Genomic DNA, 25,198 nt, shown 5'->3' on the forward strand with positions numbered 1-25,198 from the left:
TTTATATCTTACTGCCTCCTGTTCCCAAGTGCCAAGCAATAAAAGAACAAAAGCTAGTTGTTGGGGGAGGATCCCCCATCCCCGCTCCGTTTGTACCTGATGCTTCAAGCCGCCTGTCCCGTAGCCTCTCTGATGCATCTTTTTGCGACATGACCGCATCCCTTCTGTGGCTCTCGGGAAGCGACCTCCCATTTGCTGGGCGGGGATGGTGGGAGGAATGCTGGCTGTCCAGATCCCTGCTGTGGGCGTGAGAGAAGCTTCAGCGCTCGGGCCGGGCGAGGGAGCGACTCGCCTTCCCCGGGAGAGAAGGAAAGGTAAGGTGTCTGCTGCGGCGGGCTGGCGTTAGCATGCCACACACGCTGCTGGCTGCTGCTCGGGGCTCTGGCTGCCTGCACGGATGCAAGCACATGCCAGAGATTGCCCTGCAAAGACTTGTTTTGCTTTTATTTTCTCTGCAAACTGTCTAGTGATTCCCGATGCTGTAGTAGATAAAGGAAAATAGCTGTAAACGGCTATTAGAAAAGATGAATTTCAGTTTTTAATGCGTTTTAAATTTGGAATTTATCCGTGCACCTGATTGAGCAGCGCATGCAAGCAGCAGCAGCAAGTGCTGCGACTGACTTTGCATCACTGGGTATTTAATTTTTCAAGTGAGAACTGAGGGTGTTCCTTCCCTGAAATCTCAGTCTGGGGCACATCTTACCCCATCTCTGTCTGCAGCAGGCTTTTAAAAAGCACAACTGCTTAAACTTGCATGTTAGAAGTGTTAAATATTTAAACCTTTGCCTTGCAGAAAGTATGAGGAGCTCTGAGTACTTTGGGGAAGTGGCTGTAGGCTGCTGGCTGTGGTGGCTACCTAACTTTTTGGAGTCATTTGCCCTGAGAGGCTGGGGCTGAGCTGCTTTGCTGTTCTGGTGGGAATGGTGTGTGGCATCACAGCCTGGCAGGAGTTTGTTTCCAGACTGAGGAGTTTATCTTGCTTGCTGTGTTTTCTGGTGAAGGGTGGCTATAACTGATGCTGGAAGTTGGCATAGACCCTCTTCAAGTGCTTTAGCAGTCGCTACTGGCTAAAACACTTATATACCAAGTACTTCTAAGTATTGGACTGAAATGCTGAAATTTTTGGGGGCTGAAAAAACTTACACTTGTCTGAAAACCTGTAAAACACATCTAGTGTAGCTTCTTCATGTCCTGATTTTGTTTATACTGAATGTGTTGCTTTGAGGTTTTGCTTAGTTATATTTTACTCTTACCCTGCATTTATTCTGCAAAACATCTGGCTGTAAAGAATGATATCCAGAGCTGGAGGACTCACACCCTCCTGAAATTCAGAGTAGCAATGAGGTTGCACGCTGTTTACAGTGCACACGTGTCTTTAACCACTACATCTGTCCTAGGGGTATTGGGCACTGGCTGAGCGGCTAAACCAAGGGAGGAGGAGGAGGCGAAGCAGCTTGAAGGGATGCAATGAGAAGTTAGTACTCGGCTCCAGGAGTGCTGGATGCATCTTGGAGATCCTGCTTTGCCTTGGAACCTGCTAACTAGGGTGCATTTTGCAGAGATTATTAATGCTTGTCCAAAATCCAAGAGTCACGGGGTAGAGCTTGCCTGATCTTGGACTGGCAACTGCTATCTTTTGCTCCCTATTGCTCCTCCCTGTATTAAGTTAAATTATAGAGAAGTGTGGGGAACACCCTGCTGTCAGAGTAAACGTGATTTCACTGTCATGGCAGCCTCCTGGGAGGCTAAGATAGCAGCTCTCCTGCTCTTCTAGCCATTTCACATTAATCTTTGAGATTAATGTTTCTGCTTTTGTTAAGGGTAGATAGGATCTGTACCATCTTCTCTAAAGAAAATAAGTGTTGAATTTACAGGGCTTTTTCTACTGCCAAAAGCCACTAAGGCAGCTATGCAGCAACACTGATTTATTGCAGTCTCGTGTTGCTTTCTTGCTCTGAATCAAATTATTTTGACTTCTTTCCCTTTTTCCCAAGCGCTTTCTAAACAAGATTACAGGCAGCAGGGGAAGGATGGAGAAAGGTTTTTCTTCTTTTATCAGTAGCTCTTTCTATCTAGTAAGAGATCAGTTGCTGAAATTCCTGTTTTTTAAGAGACTTTTGAAACATAGTTCCAATGCTTAGAGTATGGCTTGTAGTTTCTAGTGTTTTGTTTCTTATTTAAGAAAACATTCATTGACACACTTCTCTGAATGTTTATCATCTGGACAGCAGTTGCCAGGCTGCCGGGATTTCAGCCCTGGCTGTGCCATTTCAGGACAGCTCTGTTTACCTTCAAATTGATAAAACAGTCTGGAAAATCACTCGACTGCAGCTGTAGCTTCTAAAAGGTTGCATGAAACCCACCCTCCCAAAATTAATCGCTGAAACTCCCTATTGTCCAGCTCACCAGGGATCAGCACCGTCATGCTGGGTATTTGGCTTGCAGGAGCTTGTTTGCTGGCATTGAATAAGCAGTGACTGTACTGTGATTTAATTTACGGATTGGGTTGATTCCCCCTCCTGGGTGGGAGGGAAGTTTTACAGACTGAGTAATGCTTCTTACTTTATCATGGCATGTTGAATATCAGTCGCTTTACCTGCCAAGCAAAGGTGTTACTTGAGAGTGGAGGCTGGAGGTGCTGGGGGCATGGAGGTGGGTCTGAGCTGCGTGGCCTCAAGTCCCTTCAGCCTTCGAAGGGTTTTGTCCAGCTGCTGGAGGCCAGGGCACAGGCTGAGGTCTGCAACTCACCCTTGTAAGGAACTGGGCTCCTTTTGGGCTGAATATTGGGAAATCAAGACACACATGCTTAAAGCATGTTGAGGGTAACCTGCAGGTCTCAGCAAGCAGGTCCCAACTGCTTCTGGGGAAGGAAATCTGCACTAATTCAGCCTTGTGATCCTCATCCCTCCTCACTTATGCAGGTGGGGAACCCGTTGACTTTCCCACCATTGCTCTGAGAGTCCCGTCATAAAATGAGGGATGCCTTATGCTGAGTTTTGCGATGGGTGGTAAGAGGTGGGTCCTTTCTTGAAGTCATTTATGGTTAAGATACAGAATAAGCCAAAGGAAGTGTTTCATACTGCTCTTTATTTGGGAAACTATGCAAGAATAAGAGTTACTATCAGCATAAGAATTTCCTGAGGCTAGCATGATTTTTCTGTGCTTGAGCCAGGCACTTAAATTAAGCCTTATGAGTCTCAGTCCGTTAGCTGACATCTGACCCCCCCACCCCCCGCCCCCCTTTTTATCTTCTTACTCTTAGGTTTAAATTATCTCTGGATGTTACTTGATTTTGCAAATTCCAGGCAGGATGAGTGTTCAGCTCTTTCTTTCCTGAGAGGTCTTGAAAGGATCACCTGTTTTCATGTTGTACTAATTAGTTAACAGGGAATATTGCTGTTCCTGTTTCCACTGATGTGGACAAACTATTGAAATTCAAAAGTGAGTTAAACCAATCTAGCGGGTTATGATCTCAAATGTGCTCTAATCCTGGAGTACTGCTAAAACTGGAGGTGTGCCAAAATGCAATGTTTAGGAGAAGTATTTGGCAAAGAGGCTTTTAAGGACTGATTCACTGCTGTCTCAAACAGTATTTGATCTGGTTTCTACTGTGCCCTGCAGATTATAAGTACTCTGTAGATACGTGGAATAAGAGCTGGAGCAGTGAGGCGGTCGGTACACTGTAGCTGCAAGTCTGCAGCGTGCTGGGTGTGTGCAGGTGCAGCTGCAAGATCTAGCAGGCAGCTGCTCTCCTCCTTGAAAGTCATCACTGCCCCTGCTTTGACTGTCCATCCAATCCACTTGGCCCTGGTCTTCTGCGTCAGGAGCCTTCAGAGAAGAGTGTAGGTCTGCAGAAAGCTTTCTGTGCTGCTTCCTTCCATTTGAGTCCCAAACCAGTTTTATGTTTCTGTCAGTTCAGCCTCCTCGTAGTAAACACTGGGTCATGAGGGTAAGGAAGCATCCATCTACTCTACTCCAGGATTGCATGTCACCCCTTAATGTGTGTCAGAGGCAGCTCTGGCTCACAGTCCTTCAGGGCTGGATGGGGATGTGTTGGGGGGGACTGCACTGAGGACTGGGGAAGTTGTTTTTTTTCCCTCCCATGTGCAGCTGGAGTGGAGGCACTTGTGTTACTCAGACTTGTGCTCCCCTCCAGCCTTTGGGCAATTGGATATCACGTGGCTGAGCATCCTCAGCTGCTTGCTATCTTTCTGTTTTTCTATGTCTGCGAGACAGAAGGATTTGTGTACTCAAATCCCTACAAATTTCTGTGTCATGTCCCCAGCTCTCAGTATCCTGGATGCTGCCCTGAAGGACATGGCTTTCCTGGCCTTTTAGCAAGGGGCTGATTTCTATTTGATGCTGTGAGCAGGTTTGATGCTGATTTGGGGTTTTCTGGGAGTACTGGCTACAGCTCGGTTCTGGGTCAGGGTGCTGAACATGCTGACTGTTACTCAGGTGTGGCTGCACCCCAAAAAGCCTCCTTGGCTGTGCAGGGGAGTCAGAGGCATGTGAATTGGCGGATGGGTCAGCAATTGTTTTTAATAAGGATTTAAGATGATCGAAGCTAGTGAATCTGGTTCTGTCTTGAAGGAAGAGAAAACATGTTGACCAGCATGCAAACAGTGAAGGATCAGATTGTCCAGGCTGCCCATGGATGTTGGGGCAGTGGTTAAAGTCTAAGCAGAAGGCATAGCAAACCTGGTTTGCTGCAGTTGTTCCCATATCGTCGGAGTGACCCTGCCTCTGAGCAGCCCAGATCCCTGCTGGGCACCTACCCAAGCGCTGTTCAGAAAAATCTCTGGCGTTGTTCTACCCAGGTGGAGCTAGGAGAAATTGGGTTTTTAACCTGGACCTGCTGGAGGAATGTGCATGTCCAGAGGTGGATACCCCATAGAGGCATGCCTCCAAATCTGGAGAGAGCTGCTGGCAAGCCAAGTGCAGTGACTAACTCCAGGATGTGTCTCTGCTCCTGATGGATTTGACAGATTTTTTCCCCTGCAGCAGCGGTGAGTTGTGTAACAACAGGAGCAAACTCTCACAGTCCACTCCCAGGTGAAAATAAGCATAGCAGGGAGCCTGTCTCTCCCAGCATGACAGTTTCAGGGATTTGAAAGAATATAAAGCAAAACCCACTAATGGGACTTTTGCTGATTTAGAGATGCTTCAAAAACAGCAGCTGGAGGTAATCTCTGTTTGGGATTGGGAAGAGGTGAGCCATAAGGTGGCAATCACTATCTGCTGTTCTGTGTCCTTTCCCTGCGATGCAACAAGTGGCTGTATAACAGCTGGTGGGCTACGCAACCAGCATGGACGAGTCCAAGTGTGTACTCCGTGTGTACTGGATGTACTGCGTGTAAAGGCAGTAGCTCGAGGAAGCTGGAGAATTGGGAGGTGGGAGGTAGTAAATTCAAACAGCAAGACATGCTTAAAGAAATTCAGTATTAAAATTGAATTTGTGTGTAGCTGGTCATTGGCCTGTTGAGGCAAGTTGTTTGGTGCTGTGCATGGATGAGGAAAGCTGGCTTAATAACGAAATAAAGCTGGGTTTGGGTGATTGCTTTGCAGGCTTTACAGCCCAGTGCTGTTCAATAGTTAAAGCACGGCAGACCTTGAGAGCAGAGCTGTAGTTTCATCAGTGTTGAGCCTGGTGTGCATGGGGCTGGGAAAGCTTGGCTGAAGGGAAGAGCCACAGATGAGAGATGCAGCTACTCGCCCAAGTCTGGCACTGCAAAGAAATACCCGCTCGAAGCTTCACATGCCCCTTTCCTCCCGAGGCAGGGGAAGCAGCTAACTGAGTTGATATGGACGCAAAACGTGGAGGTGTTCCTGAGTACAGCATTCATGCAAAGAGCAACAGCAAAGTCATTTCCAAGGGACAGTGGTTTGTAGTGGCATCATGCTGTTGGTAAGGTGTTGGACACCACAGCGGTGCAGTCCCTGCGGATGGGGTAGCATCTCTTAATCACTGCTCTTATCAGGATGGCACCTATTGCTATATGGAAAGACGAAAGTGTGGCGAAGGTCTGGTTTCAGCCTGTGCCTCTGATGGGTGACTGCCTGGAAGGTAATTGCCAAATAAAAGCTTATATGCTTCCAGCAACCTGGTGTTTGCTAATAACCACACCTAACGAGTGGGTGCTGTCTTGGAGGAATTTGATGAACAAAACATTGTTTGAAACACACAAACCAATGATGAGCAGGAGAGGATGGATTGCATGATAGGTTTTCATTTACAGGCCATCAATCCCTAAATCTCCCTGTCTCCTCCCAAAGCAGCAGTAAGTGTTTATCTTGGAGGACTCATCAGGCGGAGACTGCGCACCACAAACTTTTGCTTCTTCCTGTTGCTGTCAAGTTTGAAGATGTTGTCTGTAAAACCCCAGTGGCTTTGCTTGGACTGGACCAAAAAAAGGAGCCAGCAGAGCTGCTGGGTGCACCTGATGATGGGATGGTATGTGTGCCCTCTCCTGCCTGCAAGCATTTCCAAATGCAGCACGAGCCTAGGGCTGGCCGGTGCCTGTGGAGGAGGGTTCCTGCAGCATCAGGAGATCCCTGCAGCATCCCAATCACCTGGGAAGGGATGCAAAGAAAACTCAGGCTTTCAGCCCTTACCAGTGACTCACTTCCCTCGCTGCTTTGCTCTGAGCAGAGTGGCTGCCCCAGGCTGTCCAGCAGCTCTGAAGCTCGCACAGCCATGCCAGGATGGGCATGATGCTGCTGGCCCTGTGGAGGGGGTCTGCGTGGCGGTGGGGGAGAGGCCCTTGCAGCAGTGGGCTCGGAAGGACTTTGTGGTGACCAAGATTCACACGTCTTGCAAAAGGAGCTGGGGGGTGGGCGAATGGGGCAAGGGAAGCAGGGGAGTGCGGATGGCCACCCCATTCTCTGATGCGGCTCTTGGCAGGGCCAAGCCCCCTCCCTACCTGCGAAACAGGGAGGAAGAGGAGGATGGGGTGAGCCACAGGAAGCCTGGGGGCCAGATCCTACCTCAGCTGAATCACCAGGATTCCCTCCAAATTAGCAAGGTGGCTGCGTCAGTGCCCTGTGCTGCAAGCCCGGGGGCTCTGGCACTTGCCATGGGTTGGGGGGGGGACCGAGTGCCTGGCTGACTGGCTCATTATTCCTAAAGGAAGACTGATACGTGCTGGGTTAGTGGTCAGAGATATGCGGGTTTTGAAGTATTTTTAATTAGTTAATGCTGACTGACTTGCCTTCTCATGTCTGGAGCCTTTGTCATGAAAAGGCAGCAAAACCACAGGTTCCTTTTTTCAGAGGAATACATACAGGGTGAGTCACTGCTCCAGACTAGGCCTAGCTCGCTCTCTTTTTTTTTTTTTTTTTATCGGATGGAAAAAGGACATATTAATACCTTTTTGTTGACACTTTAATGTGTCTCTGCATTTGCCCATTTGAGTAAACAAATTGATGCTGTTAATCAGTCAGTTCTAGAGATATTAAAACAGGGCGGGTCTGGGAGGGACGGAGCGACTCGGTTTTCAAACTAACACGGAGCTGCTAAGAAAGCAAATTCTTCCATTTGGATCAGCAGCAAATTCCAGCTCTGTTTCTGTTGGAAGTGTTCAAGTGGCTGTTGGGAAATATTTGGTTGCCCAGTGCTTTCAAAATTGAATTAATCCTTCAGCTTTCAAGGAGATGTGCAAATGCCTGGATGCTTCCCCCCCCCCCCCCCCCCCCCCCCCAATTTCCACCCATCCTCTGTACAGGATGCAGCTCCCAGGGCTTCTCCTCTTGGGGAAGAGTCTTGGGGACTTTTTCTCTGGGCTTGAGTGTTTTTAAGTTGCTGTCTGAGCAGTTAATCCACCAAATGCCCTGGTTAGCTTCTGGCGCTTGTGCTGGAAGTGCTGAGCACCACAGAGGAGGCATCCCTCTGGTGGCAGTCCCCACTGCAGTGGTGTGTCTCCAGGTGGCTTACAGCTGTTAAAACACACGGGCTGGGGCAGCTTTATTTGACCTGCCTGTATTGCAGTTCTGTCTGGAGAGCAAATAAACTAATCCCAATTCAGTGACTGCAGTGTGTTTAGAAGCTATAAAACTTGTTTGCACAGAAACTTTATACAGCCCCTCTCTGGGATGGGAGTGATATTCAAAAACCTGAGATGCACTTAAAGCAGCTCTGATCTGCAGCACAAAGTGAAGTCTTCAGAGCACAGAAACGGGCTGCACCGTCTGCCAGCCACTCTCTTCTGTGAAGCTGCTTTTGTGCAGCCGTGTGTTATGGAGCTGCCTTTGCTTTTCTTCTGTGGGGTGAGGGATGAAGGCAGGACCAAACGGGATTTGGAGCAGGAATTGCTTCCTTGTACACTCTGTTTATGTGTGCATTGACCGATGGACCAGCTGTCACCAGCGTGTAAAATGGGTGTGGGATCAGTAGCTCACTTCTGTCTCCTCTTTTCCCCTCCTTCTCTCTTCCTCCCTCTAAAATAGGTCTTTAAACGTGAGTTTGTCTCTGGCTCTCATTGCGTGCCCTGGCAGAGACTTTGCTTGTGGTAGAAGTGAATGTGACGTGGTGAGGCGTGAGCAGCGTGGTGCCGTGTCCCCACAGGGCTTCGAGTGAGGCAGCTGATGCGTGATCCCTATGCCAGTGTGATAAAAGGGCTTTTTATGTCCGTGAAGACAAAGCCTCTTGTTTAAAAATGCAACTGAATGAAAAACATGATTTTGAATGCCCTAGACTCAGCTATTAAAAACAAACAAAAAACCCCCACACAACAAAAAACTGAAAAGCCCTACTGTCCCCTAGATGAGTGTGCCAATGTTGGTGTAATACCTATTGCAAAAAAACTCTGTAAAATTGCCTTGGGAGCTTAGCAGTCCCTGTCAGCTTGTAACTTTGTGGCCCAGTAACCTTTTCATACACTGTTTTGTTATAACATACTTTTCCCCTTCCCAGACAGCTATAACAAGGTCAGGTGTCTGCTTTTTCTCTGTTGGTTCAAATTCTCCCTCTCTCCTCTCAAGCAGAGAAACAGAGAAGGAGGAAGCAGTATGAAAACTGAGAGGCAAACCTGTTTTGTAGACTTACTGACTGAGCTGAACAGCATAGGAGCTGGAAGGGAAAATTTTTTTTAAGTGAAGACCCACACAAACAACTGCAGGGCATATCCAGAGTGTAATATTTCCCTGTTAAAGTCAAACAGAGCAGCTTTTTTAAAAGCTCTCAGCTTATGGTGGTGTTTGCTGCTTGTTTTGCTTTTAAAGATGTTAGAGATAGTCAGCAGCTAATTAAATTCCAATGAAGTGGTTAGATAATGATGCTTTTGGAAATCCCTTTTTGCAGGAAATCCTCATGGTTTGAAAATGAATAGGTGCAAGTGAGGATTAGGAAGAAGGCAGAATTTGTGAAGGAGGGTTGAATGAAATTTCAGTCTCGTAGGCCTGGCCTCTCCTGCCTGGCAGCTCATGCCACCTGCCTGCCTGCGTAGCCAAAATTGTCTCCGTTCCTGATAGTGTTCCCCAAGTGTTTCTGCCAGTTGTGAAATCCACCTCCTGTAGCGTGCACCAAGCTTGCTCAGAGCTGACTTTCTTGCTGAGCAACTCCTTCATCCCCTGGAAATAACAGCCAGGTTTTGGTGGCACTGAGGCTCAGGCTGCTGGGGCACCCGTGGGAGTGCTGCAGGGAAGGGGCTGCTTCAGGAACGGGGGTAGGTCCCAGGCTGGGCATCCTGCAAGACGGGCAGCGCTGCACACAGCATTCCTGCATCTTGCAAGGACCTGCATGGTAGCATTTCCTTGGTCAACTAGCCTAACTTGTTATCTCTGAAATGGTATAAAACATTTACTTTGGTGCTCCCCCCCCCCAAGTCAGTCTGATGCAGCTTTGCCACAATTCCTCCCACTTCCCCATTCTTGCAGTACAAGTCCAATGATGAAGTTGGCTGTCTTGCTGTTGGTGTCTTTTACCTTTTACTGACTGTTAAACATCTTCTTGTGTCCGCTGGCAGCTCTGCAGATGTTTTTGGAGGTGGGGTCTGATGTGCTTTCCTTGTCTCTGCAGTGATGCAACTTCTTGTTGACTTTCTCTGCTGGTAGCACCTGTCTGAGCTGGTTTCCCATGCTGGCACACCTGCCCATTGCTCTCATCTCTAACGACTTCTTTCTTCCCGGACTGAGTAAAGTGTTACAGAAAATGAATATTTACAGCTACAGGCAAACTTGTGTTCTTAAGCTAACAAGTGCTTGTGAAGGCAGCTGGGAGCCTCAGACAAAATAGGCTTGCTCAGAGCACAGGCATTTGTGAAACTGAGCCTCTTGTCACTTGAGCAGTGAGCCAGCCTGTTCATGAGCCTGCCTTCTGACAATCTGTAAACCTGAATTCACTGCTCATCCTTTTGCTTACAGAGGAGGCGGCAGCTGTGTCTGTTCCCATAGGCAGAGGAGGAACCTTTTGTTTCTCAACGTAGTGATGTAGCTAACTGTGGGAGCTGGAAAATCTTGGAATGCAAGTCTCATTTGAAGTTGCACTGAGCCTGCCCAGATCCATGTTTTAAAGACCCTGAGGTAGAGCTAGCACGTGTGCTGGAATGTGCTTGTCAGTGCCTACCTCTTTGTTCATGCACAGGGATTCCCCCGTTTGCGTTGTTCCATCAATCACTGATCTCTCTTGGTCGTATTGGCCGAAGTGCCAACAGGGCATCTGATGCTGCTGTCATGAATGTCATGGGAAGGGGACGTGGGTACGTCACTGGCCTTTTACCATCCTTATGGTGATGCCTCCTGTCCAGGCTGGCCGAGTGACACCTAATCAGTGCTTGGAAAGGGGTATTATAGCAGATGGGTGTAGGAACTGTATGCTTCATCCTCTCTGTTTCTTAAACACCAACCAGGTCTGATCAATGCAAAGTTTCTGTGGACTTGGGGTTTGAGCGCGGCTGATGCCTGCTGTTCCAGACTTGCTTGCGGTGTTCCTGCTGTGCCTTGCTCAGGGGCGTAGAGGGGGTCAGTGGCAGTGCAAACAGTCTGTTGCTTACATGGTTTATTGAGAGACTGACTCTGGGGAAATAGGCAGGTGTTTATTCGAACAGTTCCCTGTAGAAAAGCAGACTATTTCTTTTTTGCGAACAGTACCAGGTATACTACTTTGTGCGAAAAGACCTTTTTCAGGTACTGTTCAGAATCTTTATTATTTGGGTTTGGTGGCTGTGTGCTCTTGGGGGCAGACCAGCAGGCAGAGCGTTCAGCATATTTTGCATTGATATTTTAACTCTGGATTCTCATTTTGTTCAAAGTTGTGGAAAATCCCTGGAGATGTGAGCTTTTCTGACCTACAGAACACACTGGTAGCAGGTATCTTAATGTGTGCAGAACAGCATAGCCCATAAAATAAATACACAGAGCTAAATATTAACAAGGCTAATGGGATTTTTGACTTGTTAAGGAGTGAATTTGCTGCCTTCTGAGTTTCACACATCTGTTTTATTAGTGGAAAGATAAACGTGGCTTCAAGAACTGTAGTGACCTTGGTATTGATTGTTACTATACTGCTGTTCAAAACTGCATGCATTTGAATGCAGCCTGATTTCATACAGTGTCCTTTTTCTCTCTTTAGGTACTCCCTAAATTAATGAGATGGCCAACACCACGCAAATCTCCAAAGATGAGCTGGAGGAACTCAAGGAGGCCTTTGCAAAAGTTGGTAAGTCACAGTGAGGAGGGCACCACGCTCCTGTCTGCTGTACATTTGAAATGAATTTAACCTAGCCTCGTGAGCAGCGGTGCCAGCAGGATGTGGGCAGTCTGCTGCTCTCGTGATCTTCTCCATGCCAAGGAGTCCCTTGGCAGCCTTGTTGCTTCTGGCTTGTCACTTCTAGCCAAGGAGCACAAAGGAAGGGACATGGGCAGTCTGGCTGTCAGTGAGCACTGGCAGACAGCCTTGCCCTGTTGCTCCAGGGTAGGCTTTGTTGGTTCCTGATGGCAGAAGAAATATCCAAACAGGTACTGCATTACTTCAGCCCAGGCAGTGCTTCAGGGCTTGCACAGTGCTTGGTTCTGATGATGTTGGTTTTGTCAGATTGGCTGAGCAGTGCAGATGGTAAATGTAGGTGCTATGTTTCTGGTTTGTGCAGGTGTATTTGAGGCACTGTGTTTGGTGAGCTTGTAGGCAAAACCTAATTAGTGTCTGTTTACCTGGCCATTATGGAACAACTTGCAGTGATAATAAAATGTTTTGCGGCTGCAGTGCATATGCATTGCCCTCTGGTGGCTCTGTTTCTTCTCTGGTTCTCACCTCCCTAACAGCCTGCGATGCTCAAGGGGTTGCACAGCCCAAGCTGCTCTGCCTGCCTTCCAGCTTTCCACCTGCGCTGGCATTGCAAAAGCCTCTGGCAGGCTGCTTTGGGAAGCTGAAACGGGCAGAAAACTGACATCATGGAGAAAACTGTTTTCTGCTGGTTTAGTTTCCTGATATGGCTTATTGGAGGATCAGAGAAACGCCAGGGAGGGGCAGGATGGGAGCTGGACCGCAGCAGTGTGGACTGAGGTCAGCGTATGCAGCTGGGGAACCACACCCGGGACTGGCACTGGCTGGGAATGAGTTGCACAAGTGGTCAGAGCCAGTGTTTCATTTTCCTAACTGGACATTGGCATCGCTCAAGCACTGGTTATAAATACAAATTGGTAGTTGCCTTGCATCTGTATCGGGTAAACTGCCCTTAGAGCAGAGTGGCTCTTAAAACTCTCACTTGCTCTAAATTTGCAGTCTGCAGAGGGACATAGAAATTTCAAAGACAACTGATTCTCATGGAGTAGTATTCGCTGTTGGGACTTGAAGCAAGTTGCATTTTTGGCAGTTCCCTCTTCTGTCTCACTCTTCCTGAGACTTTTCCAGCAGGTGGAAGTGAGCTGCCGCAGAGGAAGATGAGTGACCATTGTGCTTCTTGCTGCCTAATGTGCCTCTGAGCGCAAACCTCAATAAGGCTGGGATGCAGGCAGCCCATTCTGTCCTTGGATAAACTTAAAATGATTAACCTGGCTGGAATGTGGTGGCTTTTTGTCATTAGTGTGGGGGGAAATTAGCAAGATTAGGTTGACTGGCTGCCTTTGCACTGGAAACATGGAGAAACCCAAGTCAGATCCTGGTTTGTTTTAGGAAACCAGCTCGCTCTGGTCCCTGTTTGGTATTAAATTATAAAAGCAGTGTCAAAAATTAGGTGTTACTGAGAAATGTGATAATTAGCCAGGACATACCCACAAGTGAGATGGGATCTGCTAGTGCTTTTCAGCTGTCTTCTGTTTTGTGCGCTTTAGGCATGGTACAGCCTGCAAGCATTGCGGTGGGACACGCCTGCCATGAGTGTCTTTAATGCTCTTATTCCTTTTATTCTTGCCTAAAGGACCCATATTTGCCCTGGGATATAGAACTGGTCACTAACTGGGTGACTGACTTTCGCTGGCAACTTCTAATGCCGTCTCTAGTGAATGCAAAGGAAAGTTGGATTAAGGCTGCTACTTAAAATGAAGCTTTTCTTTCATCTCCCAGCTACCTGGAAGACTTGGAACGCAGCTGAGAAGCATGGTTATAGCAAAGCTCAGCAGATTGGCTTCTAGGATGTTGTAAAGGGGATGTAGGGAGGAGGAAGTATCTCTCAGGGTGGTTTCTGCTTACCAAGATGTGCCCTGCTCCAATGTGCAGCTGCATGGGCTTCCTGGAGGCCTGCTTTCACTCTAGTTGCTGCTCTGGATGTGTAGGTTGATGGGAGTTCAAAGATGTGTGTTTGATCAGCTTTTCTGTGTGCAGCTGGACTAGATCGAGACATCTGGCGATGCTGGAAGGCAGTGAGGTGTGTTACTATAGACTCTGTCACCACCTGCCTTCTATGCCACTTGAAGGTATCTCCCTCTCTCCCATGCAGCAGGTGTGCTGTTCTCTGACAGCCAGCAAAAGGCAAGAGTTCCATAGACTACCTACTGCTTACTAGAAGCAGTCCATGGATAGAAACCATGGTTTAAGGTTAGCACTGAAGTCAGCTACAGCTCAGACAAGCAGCTCCCAGCATCCTATAACCAGGTATTTGTATTGGAAGTGATCCAAGTGGTAAATGGCAGTGGTTCGGAAAAGCATTTTAACATCTGAAAAAAGTAATGAAGTGGGGCATAAGAACTGTCTAGGCTTTGAATGACCCGCAGGTTAGTGGGAGAAGAGTAGGTTGCTCCAAGTCTCAGCTGATCTCTGAATTTGTTCAGTATAACAGACATATGTATGTATGTACTTGGCTAAACAGTGGCCCTTCATAGGGGAGGCATGGCAGAACAAAATCTGCGAACTTGCTCTGTTTGTCTTCCTTCTCCCTGCTTCTAATAGCAGAGATAAGCATCTTTTCTGAAAACACGAAGTACTTAAAAATTGTAACCCAGCCGAACACTTTGTTCACTGCTGCAAGGTGGTAAAACAATGCACTGAAATGTTAAGCTTAAGGCAAATAGGGATCTGTGATCCTGCTAGAGTGTGTCCTGCTGAGCATATATCCTTAAAAGGAAACGTGTGGGTTACTTTCCCCTCTCGCATCCTGTTATTTAAGCTATTTTAAGTATTTGTCAGGAGGAAGCTGAGCCAGAGCTTGAAGCAGCTTTTAGGTTTTATTGTGGCTTTGCTGCGCCACCTGCACATGGGCAGAAGATGGTGCCGTACATCACTGCAGTGACCTTTCCCAGGTTTAGTAAGCTGGCATGCACACAACTTTCAGTAGAAATAGGAAACTTCAGATGTGCTGTAGTTTCCTTTCCATCAGGCAGATTATAATGAATCCAGGCTGTAGCTTGTCTGTTAAAACAATTTTGCTTTCTTCCATTAGTAATTCTGGGCTGTACGCTGAAGGATTTCATTTGGGATAGCTTCTATTTTGACAGCCTCTTAAGCTGTTGAATACCATTTCAGATTTTGTTAGAGAGGGACTTTAGACCACCTTCCGTCTGAAGTCTGGCCCTGTCGCAGGACATCCAGCAAGGCACCGTATGGTGGGCTTGCAGTAATGCTGGAAATAATTATGGAACTTGCTGGTGCTGCAAAGGTGACTGCTTTTTTTTTAATGCTGCTACTTTGTACATTTGACTCTGATGCCAGAGGGGGAACAGAGACAGCAGGAAGGGAAGCAGCTGCCCTGTGGGGTAGGGTTCTCAGGCCTATTTGTTATGTTTACAGGGCTAAAGGCTTTTTGACATGTTAAGAGAAGAATGAGTCCATATTCCATCACATAGTCAATCACTAGTTAGGGTTACTCGACTCTGCTACCAAGCCAAAACCACGGGCTAGCACATCCACCAGGCTTTAACACTTAAAGCTGCCAAGAAGCTAAAACTTGAAATGAGAGCATCTTTACTGCAAGACCAGTAACTTGGTGTGGGGTCTTGCAGTTGAGCCAACAGACCTGTCTTGCTTGTAAATCCCACTCCCAAAGTGTCTGGGACATAGATGCCCTTTTAATCTATGCAGTAAATCAGTGATTAATTTTTTTTCCCAGGATACTATGGAAGAGTAACTCTTACAAGTGGGTGTTTGGGATGTCATTAAGAGTTGTAAGAACTTAGGTCCCGAGACCCAAGTGTTTTGAGTGAGTTAAAGCACATTACTCAACAGTGTGTGTCCTTCACGCTTGAATATGTGCTGTCTGTCTGAGCCCAATGTAGAGGCTGAGAGCTGCTGGTGTGCAGCCCCTCCTGATGGGCAGCATCTTTCCTGGTGCCATGCTCCTGAGTTGCATGCGCTCACATGTCAGTGTGCATTTCAGATGCTTTTTGTGCAGCAGAGCTACTAATTTTTTTCTTTTTTTTTTTTCCCCCCTCAGTGAGCAGAGGTGAATCTTTTTTGAGCTAGGCAGACACAGAAGACTGGGAAGATGCTGCTTTGCAGGGGTGAATGAAACCTTCAAAATGGGCAGGTGTTGAGCCAGACTGCAGTAAATACCTGATATCTGCCCTGCAGCCAGGTTTGATGCTTTCAGGCTGAGATTGAGGTCTGCTGAGCAAGTGTGGATGGACCAGACAATGGCCTTTGTTAACTCCTCAGTTGCATTTCAGTCAGTGTTTTTAAGTTGTGGTTTCTGTTCTGCAAGCAAACCAATATAAATGCAAGGCTGGGGATTAATTCCTTGAATTAGATTGTACCCTTAAAAGACATGCAGGGCTTAATATGTAAAACTGAGCTCTAAACAGGTTTAAGCATCCTTTTACCTATGCATCACTCCAATGTATTAGAGATGGGGACTTTGGAGCTTGGTTCCCTGCTGTCTCACCCAACAGGCTTCTGCCTCACGAAATACCATCTATTGTGCTTTTCCCTTTCACTTCTGAATAGGCTCAGACATGGTACATGCAAGCTTGGTCCAGAAACACGTCTGAATGCTTAAGCTAGACATACCAAGAGGAAAACCTTTATCAAATCTGAATCAAAATCACACCCGTGATCCTATCAAGGATACAATATGTATTTTGAAGTCTTATTTTTTTCTGTCCTTTGTCTACTAACATTTGGGTAGATGTAAAACTTAGGGGTTTTTTTAGGTGGTGGATTGATTGGAAGAAGTGATGAACAGGTGTTTCTGGATTTACCTGCTTAATTTGGCAGCATGGCAAAGGATTGTGGTCGGTTCAGTCAAGCATAGGCTAAAGCAATGGGTGTTGGCTGTAGGCATGCTGAGGGTGAAAGCAAAGTTTTGTTTTGGGTGCACAGGCCCTGGAGACTAGCGAATCCCTTCTCGTCTGATTTTCTTCACTGGCTGTGAGGCAGGGAAAAGATGCATGTTGTGGAGTTAGATTTAGTAATAAGAAAACTGTAACAGAAGAAGCTGTGATTTATCTAGAGGGGAAATAGTTTGCTGATGACATCTCAGGCTGGACTGTTTAATAAAGCTTGCCTTTGTAGGCTTATATTTTTTTGGAATAAAATTCTAAAATTAAAGGCCAGACAGCAGCCTGTTGCTGTCATTAATCATTGGCCCAAAGCACTTTATTTCATCAGCATTATTGTAAACACTGACATTTCATTTAAGATACTTAATAATCCACTGGAATTGATGCTGCTCTTTAGTTTGAGACCTAGGGACTGGGGTGTAGGAGGGAGTACAGGTTTGTTCTGTGTTACTTTGGATGTTTGCCACTAAGCATTTGAATTTCACTTTCTTGCTAACTTATAAAAACAATTTTAAAATCCCATATGGATCTGGAAAATGAGGAAGGTTGGAGTGGTGGTGCGGACATGCTGCTTGCTGGAATATTGCTGTGAAATAAAACCTAAAAACCACCACTGACACCTCATTAAAAGTAAATTGACTTTCAAAATTTGCTTAAAAAAAAAAAAATGGACTTTAGACCTATCCTGATTGTTTTCTTTTATTCTTGAAAGTATCTCCCTTTAAGCATAAACACTGACCCCAGTGGCTGTGGTGTGGGATTCCCTCTTGAACAAAACCAAATACTGGGGCTGGCGCAGCTCTTCCGTCATGCAGCCTGGGGAGCCAGCAGCAGCCTGCAGTCTGCGAGGGTGTTTGGGCAGCAGAAGCTGTTGCTTGAGTGGAATTGAACTCTAGGGCCTTAGAGAGAGGCTGCCGCCTTATAAATAGCAGAAAAATCCTGCCATGTGGGATATGGGCAGAACGGTGGCTGGGTGAAGCTGCACGGCGTGATTTTGGCAGCCGGTGGTGGCGAGCTGCACTTGGCAGTGCACCATCACAGTGCCAGGAGCTCTGGAGATGGGGGGAGAGGGTAACACAGCTGCTTAAATGCAGAGACTGCTCTTGTTTAGCCATACAGGGCTCAGCTGATGTCTTTAGTACAGGCACTGTGTTGAATTTGCAGAGCCTGTGGTTGAATGATGATCATAGGAGACTGCCAAATCTCTACCTCCCTGGCCCATCCAGGTATGCCCCACCAGCAGCGGTAATCCAGGGCTGGTATCTCCCTACAGCCCCAGCCCCGGGAAGAGATGGCAGCTCAGGCACTGAATTAACTTCCCGGGGCTGGCTGTACCACTTGCCTACAGCAAAGGGATTTTAACATCGCTACTGAGGCAGTAACAGGACAACATGCCCTGAATCCCTGCCTTTCCAAACATGCTGGAGGGTCATGCTTATGTCTTGGGATGTGAATCTGGGCCATCTGACAGCTTCAAATGATCAGGCTGCTCGTGGACCTGACTGCTGAAGCCTGGGTACCAGCTGTGCTGTGAACCACACTGTCTGTTCATCCTAGTTAGCCTGAGGAAGGAGGCACCCAACCTGTGGTTGTCCATGGTGGCTGCAAAGCCTCACTTGCCTAAAGAAAGTCTAGGGCTGCTGGGTTTGCCCTGTGCATTCAATGGATGTGATGACGTCCCCAAGGGGGCTGGGATCTGTTGATGTGAAAAGCTCCAGATTCACACTAGATTCTTGTTTTCATTCTTCCCAAATCTAGTAGGCAATAGCATTTCACTAAGCATGCAGTGCTGCTGTGGCTTGGTAGTTGACTGTCAAAGCAAATGTCCTTGCAGAGCATTCTTGGGCAGCATTAAAATATCTGGCTACCATTTTCTATCAGCGATAAATAGATAACATCATTATCAACATCATAAAAAAATGTAAATGGAGAGCTGACTTAGTGTTTTCAGTTCAGAAAGTAAGAAGTGCTGTATTTCATTACTGTTTCATTCTATTTTTAACGTGCAAAGCCAGCTGCAGTTAGATGTAAAAAGAAATGCTCTGGAGATCATTTATGAAAATGCAGATGCTCTGTTGTGAAACTTTTACACCAGCCTTGGGTCATGTGTGCCTAGAGCCATCCTGATAAGCTCTGCTTCAAAGCTGCCATTGCCCAAAGCCGAAGAGATCTCATGGCTTGCGCTGGGACCGTCTTTGAGGATGCACTGTGTTTTATTTACCATGTGCCTTTGATGCCTGGTGTATTCTTGGTGGTGTCCTTCAAATAGTGTACTACTTGGGCTTGGTATTTTTGGTGTGGGCATCCTGCTATGTGTGTATTGGGTTTGTGTGGCAAGGTTTTGGTAGCGGGGGGGGGGGGGTTACAGGGGTGGCTTCTGTAAGAAGCTGCTGGAAGCTTCCCCTGTGTTCGACAGAGCCAATACCAGCTGGCTCTAAGACGGACCCACCGCCGGCCAAGGCCAAGCCAATCAGCGATAGTGGTAACGCCTCTGTGATAACATTTTTAAGAAGGAAAAAAAAAGTTGGGACAGATGGAGATGGCAGCTGGAGAGAGGAGTGAGAACATGTAAGAGAAACAACCCTGCAGACACCAAGGTCAGTGAAGAAGGAGGGGAGGAGATGCTCCAGGCACCAGAGCAGAGATTCCCCTGCGGCCCGTGGGGAAGACCATGGTGAGGCAGGCTGTCCCCCTGCAGCCCATGGAGGTCCACGGTGGAGCAGATCTCCACCTGCAGCCCGGGGAGGACCCCACGCCGGAGCAGGTGGGTGCCCGAAGGAGGCTGTGACCCCGTGGGAAGCCCGCGCTGCAGCAGGCTCCTGGCAGGACCTGCAGCCCCATGGAGAGAGGAGCCCACACTGGAGCAGGTTTTCTGGCAGGACTTGTGACCCCATGGGGGACCCACGCTGGAGCAGTGTGCTCCTGAAGGACTGCATGCCGTGGAAAGGACCCATGCTGGAGCAGTTCATGAAGAACTGCAGCCCGTGGGAAGGACCCACATTGGAGAAGTTCGTGGAGGACTGTCTCCCGTGGGAGGGACCCCATGCTGGAGCAGGGGAAGAGTGTGATGGGTCTTGCCCCTGAGGAGGATGAAGCGGCAGAAATAACGTGTGATGAACTGACCGTAAACCCCATTCCCCATCCCCCTGCGCCGCTGGGTGGGGTAGGAAGAGAATCTGGGAGTGAAGTTGTGCCCGGAAAGAAGGGAGGGGTGGAGGGCAGGTGTTCTGAGATTTGGTTTTGTTTCTCATTACCCTACTCTGGTTGATTGGTAATAAATTGAGTTAATTTTCCCCAAGCTGAGTCTGTTTTGCCAGTGATGGTAATTGGTGAGTGATCCCTCCGACCCACGAGCCCTCTGTTATATTTTCTCTCCCCTGTCCAGCTGAGGAGGGGGAAGTGATAGAGCAGCTTTGGTGGGCACCTGGTGTTCAGCCAGGGTCAACCCCCCACAGTGTCTGTGTCCTGCATGGATTTTGCTTTCAGCAAAGATGAATGGTCTGTGCAATGTGGCCCCAAAACAGGTGTGCTACGATGGGCCATGCTAGGAGATTCTTCCTTATGTCCTTGTCTTGTAGACTTCCCCAGTGCTCAGGCTGCTCTCCGTAAAGCACTTTGGAGCATGGGGGCTGTGGGGCTGTGTTTCTGCTCTGCTGTCTGGGCCTGGGCCTGTCAGGGTACTGGCATGTTTCTAAAACCTTCTCCTGCCCCTTCTCTTCCTCAGACCTCAACAGCAACGGGTTCATCTGCGACTATGAGTTGCACGAGCTCTTCAAGGAAGCCAACCTGCCTCTCCCCGGATACAAAGTGAGAGAGATCATCCAGAAGCTCATGATTGACAGTGACAAGAATAAAGATGGGAAGATTAGTTTTGAAGAGTTTGTCTATGTAAGTGGTATTTCTTAATTTCCAGCAGCCTGGGGGATCCCTTTTAGACAAAGCTAAGGAATGGGGTAGAAGAGGTTGAACCTGGCTTCTCGGCCACTTACCCTAATCCTAGTTTTCTTTCTACAAACTGATCACTTTTGAGGACTTGTCATGTAAAAATCAGTTCTTTGTACAGATCTCTGCATATGACCAGTCTTTTGTGCTGTCACTGCCAGCCTTTAGATTTGGACAGAGGGGAAACATGTTGGTTTTTAAACAAAAACCAAAAAGAATCCTCATGCTTTTCTTATATGAAAACTTTGTTGGAGGCCAAAAGACCATTTCCACATGAGGTGACAACTGGAAAAAAGACTTCCAGTTCTCCACGCTTGCAGTATTGACTGGAAGCTACTCAGTTTTTCCAGGCACATAGATGAATGCTTGTTTTCCCAGTGAAGCAGTATAATTTCCTTTCTCAATTTAATGGGACTACAAGTATTTGCTAAAGACTTGAGAGGGCATTTCAAGACACACTTGGAGATTAGTCCTTGATGCTGATCTAGGAAAATTCAGATCCGTTTGTTGCCTTAAAAGGGAAGAACAGGAGCAAGGAGATAGGAGAAGCTGGAGGATGGGTCTAACCTTCAGTCTTTTTCTGTAGAAATAGGTCAGAATTTTATTTTATTTTTTTTTTATTTTTACAAAAGCACAGCACTAATTCAGAGATACTGGTTCGATATCCATCCCTTCATCCTTTTTATACTCTGATGACTGACTGCTGAAAGAGTAATAAAAGTATTTGCAGTACATTGGGGGAGCTGTTTTCATGTCAACTATTTTTCTTGATATTTCTTAATTTATCTTCACCTTCTGTTCCTTAATTGTTTTCAGACCCTCTGAACTTTTGAGTTCGGAGTCAACTAGTAAGTTGGAGTTTGTCTGCAGTTTGTGAACACTTGCATGCTGGGTGCATGTTTCAGCTGTTGGTTTGAGCTGGTCCATAACTCTAACTTTGCACTAGGAAAGAAGAAATAAGTCTCTTCTGTCACATTTGAATGGTACCAATGATCAAGTAAACATGAAATGTCTTACAGGCAATTAAGCTATACAGTAGAAGCAATGGTTAGTTGTAGGATTTTTACAAACAGAACTGTTGCTGTTTTTTAACTCTGAGCACTTTTGCTGGGGTGACATGAACTGACTTGAAGTTGGGGCCAGTGACTTAGTGGTACCTCAGCATTAAAGCACATATTTTTGAAGAGGGTATGCAATACCAGTAATTAGTCCAGCAAATTTTAAAATAAATAAATCTGTATCAAAATCCTTAAGTTTAAAACCAACCAACCAGAAAACCCAAAACTTTTGGGCTCTTGAGTCTTCGCTCAGCTCTAGCTGATTGCTGGGGTGAGCAAAACCTCTGCGTGCCATCAGGAGGTGGTTTAACTGCACTGGCATCATCATCTTGACTTTCCACGTTCCCTGTGTTTAAGGGATGGGGAAGGTAAGGCGTGACAGCCAGCAGGCTGGCCCTGCAGTGACACCTCTGCAGCCAGGTGGGCAAGTCCCCTCCTCTCTTTTTGACAGAAGCACTTTGTTCTGTTTTACAGTGCTGTTTCATTGCCTTTTTCTGGTTATGTTTCTGTATATGTTTCATCTGTGTTTTCAGCGTGGTTGAAACTAATTTGGTTAAGTTTTGAGGGAGTTACAGTAGGCTTTCAAGCCATCGAATGTATTTTTTTCTAATAGTTGCTCAGTGCTGTAGGACCTCAGGGCCACTAATAGTAATATACAACCTGCGCAAATGGCACGTGTAGTCTTTCTGTGCTAAAGCTTCTCTTCTGCCCTCAAATGCGAGGGTGTTTTGTCAGCCCAAGCCTGCTGTTGGGGAAGGGGGAATCCTTATCTGGAGCGCACGTTGTTACACATTATTGCAGATTTGACTGTTACACACTTAAAAAGAATTGTTTCTTGACTTGTGGACAAAGTGTTTTGTGTGAACTAAAGTCACAGTCACATGAGCATCTGGCTTACACAGAAAGGTTAAAATTGCACAACAGCTTTATCAACTTTGGTCCTGCGGAAACTGCTGCATGTGTACCTGCTCTCAGACTGCAAAGGTTTCACGTTTTTTTTTTTCTTGTGGTGTCTTGAAATCTACTTGAGAAGGTAAATGTATGCGAGGTACTTCATGCCTAGTGCTTCTGTTTCAACAGGCACTTGCAATATGTATTTGAGAGAGTGGGACGACTCTCTGCCCACTATCCATGTTAAATTTAATGCCACTACACCCTTGATGGGTCCTTCACATTTGCTGATTTTGCTACAAGGTTTGCTTTAAAGTCGAGAAGAAATAGCTGCTTCTGTGGTCCTTTCATTTTATGAAGTTCTTCTTGTCTAACAGAGCACTTTAAATTGTAGATTTTCCAAGAGGTGAAAAGCAGCGATATCGCTAAAACATTCAGAAAAGCAATTAACAGGAAGGAAGGAATCTGTGCGATCGGGGGGACCTCGGAGCTCTCCAGTGAGGGGACGCAGCACTCCTACTCAGGTAATGCTCTGCCTTTCAGCTCCTCTCTTGGGTGAGTGGAGGCGGTATGCTAAAAATAGCAGATTTCTACTGCCCTGCCGTGTGCTATGCTTTTGTTTTCCGATAGCTGAATGATCTCACGTCAAGGTGAGAGCAGGACAGAATTAGAGGGTAATGCAAGATTAGCAGTGTGTAGATTAATTGTGTGCTTATTTGTTTTAACTGTGCTTGCTGTTGAAGTCCTTGTGCCACACTTGAATATAATAAAGTTGTTGAGTAACGAGTAAGTAACAGGAATATTCTGGTAATTGGAAGTGAAAGTCATATTTCTTTAAACTTTGTGTGACTAATAAAATAGTGTGGTGATGATAGTGGGGCTTTTATTTCCCTGGGCTATTGTACACTGATTCTTTTGGGAAAATCTTTGCTATGTTATGAAAAACCTGTATTAAATTTACAATTGGTTATCTTAGAGGAAGAAAAATATGCCTTTGTAAACTGGATAAACAAAGCCCTGGAAAATGATCCCGACTGTAGGCACGTTATTCCAATGAACCCAAATACAGATGACCTGTTCAAAGCTGTGGGAGATGGGATTGTGCTATGGTAAGTCATGATGGCTCCTGAATAAAAAAAAAAAAAAAATCACCAAAATAAATTCCCAAAGCTGTAGTTAGGGGATTTTTCATCCTATTCTAGGCTGGTTTTTTGACTAGTGTGTGTGCATAATGCTTTGACATATAAAAAAGGCCTCAGTCACCCAGGCTTTCATTGTCATTGTGTGATGCTTCAGCTTTGATGCCAACTTCACAAGCTGGTATTTTTGTCTAGTGTTTTTGCTTGGGCTTGAGACTGAGTTCGCTGAAGGGGAGAAGGTGCCTTGCAGGAGCAGAAGTTGTCCTGGTGCAAACTCAGCCTGATGCTAGGTAGCTTGGGGGAAGGCAGATGTGTTAAATAGCCATTTTCTTGGATGTTTAGACAGATGGTAACCTCTGTGGGAATGTTAGTGACCTTATTAATTAACCCAAAAATGGATTTTATGGGAATTCTCTTGTTGCTTTTGGTAATAGCTGCACAAGTTAGTAACTTATTTTGCTGCACACTGAAAACAGAAGGCACCCAGGGCTGCTAAACATCAGCCACCTTCTATGTATGGGATTTCTTTTGGTTTTGTGGTTTTGGTTTGTTTTTTAAATGTAAGTGAATTAATATAGCGGAGAACTGGATCAGCCTGGAATTACAGTCACTGTATAAATACACAAAAGATGTTTAGTGGGCTGTCCATTGCCTTGCATTTGTTTTCTTTTTTTTTTCTTTAGCTTGCAATTTTTTTGTTTTTTATTTCCCCAGTTTCAAGTAATTCAGGTCTTCAGGTGAAGACTGAACTGAGTAGGAAGTAGGTTATAATGTAAAGTAAAAACTTGCTATGTTTTCTGTTGACGAAAAGTTCATTGCGCTCGCGTGCTCCCCACTGAGCTCTCAAAGTGTTTGGGCTTTTTTGGGGCAGTTTTTTCTTGCCAGCAGTAGTACACCTTTACAATAGGAGGAAGCGTGTTGTCTTACTAGCATCTGCAGTGGATGTCAACAGAGCAGTGAGTCTTCGCTAGTTCAGTGACTGTGCTGTGAATAATTCATGTGCTCTTTTTGCTACAGTAGCTGAGATCAGTAGTGGCCAGTAACATGTTTAAGGTTTCAGGCTTAGCTATTAGTTACAAATACATTCTTGATAACGTAAATATTAACTTCTGATTTACACAACCTTGATTTAAAAAAAAAAATACACAAAACCAAACAGGCAAAAGGAAATGTACTGTGGTGAGTATTGTAACAGTGCATTGAGTTTTATTGAGATGAAATACTAAATGTTGTTCAAATATTATTGTTTTTCCTCCTACCAGCAAAATGATCAATCTTTCTGTTCCGGACACGATTGATGAAAGAGCAATTAACAAGAAGAAACTCACGCCATTCATAATTCAGGTATAATACATTTCTGTATTTTTGCTGAAATTCATATTCAGATAGAATTAATGAAAACAGCGTGGTGGCTCGAGGCATTATTGTGGAACTCTGGAAAGGAGCGGGTTTTATAACTTGCATTTAATTATTAAAGGTAGTTTTGTACTGTGCATAGTTGACAGTGCTGTGAATACAGTTCAAAAG

At 46.2% G+C, this 25,198-nt stretch overlaps 1 protein-coding gene across 5 annotated transcripts in view; it reads left to right on the top strand.

Annotated features, from left to right (window-relative positions):
* The window catches only part of PLS3 (plastin 3), a 55,416-nt gene that overhangs the window by 20,305 nt on the left and 9,913 nt on the right, over positions 1 to 25,198 (top strand). For 3 of the 5 annotated variants that reach the window (XM_052813532.1, XM_052813536.1, XM_052813535.1), the window contains exons 2-6: positions 11,567 to 11,653; positions 20,366 to 20,529; positions 22,927 to 23,056; positions 23,509 to 23,641; positions 24,934 to 25,015. In XM_052813532.1, coding sequence (XP_052669492.1) covers positions 11,587 to 11,653; positions 20,366 to 20,529; positions 22,927 to 23,056; positions 23,509 to 23,641; positions 24,934 to 25,015 — 576 coding nt within the window. In that variant the 5' untranslated portion in view covers positions 11,567 to 11,586. Of the gene's footprint in view, positions 1 to 200; positions 320 to 11,566; positions 11,654 to 20,365; positions 20,530 to 22,926; positions 23,057 to 23,508; positions 23,642 to 24,933; positions 25,016 to 25,198 lie in introns of those variants that run through there. The other 2 variants (XM_052813534.1, XM_052813533.1) reach the window with 2 other exon arrangements.

This window comes from Harpia harpyja, chromosome 18, assembly GCF_026419915.1.
Source record: "Harpia harpyja isolate bHarHar1 chromosome 18, bHarHar1 primary haplotype, whole genome shotgun sequence".
Taxonomy (NCBI): Eukaryota; Metazoa; Chordata; class Aves; order Accipitriformes; family Accipitridae; genus Harpia; species Harpia harpyja.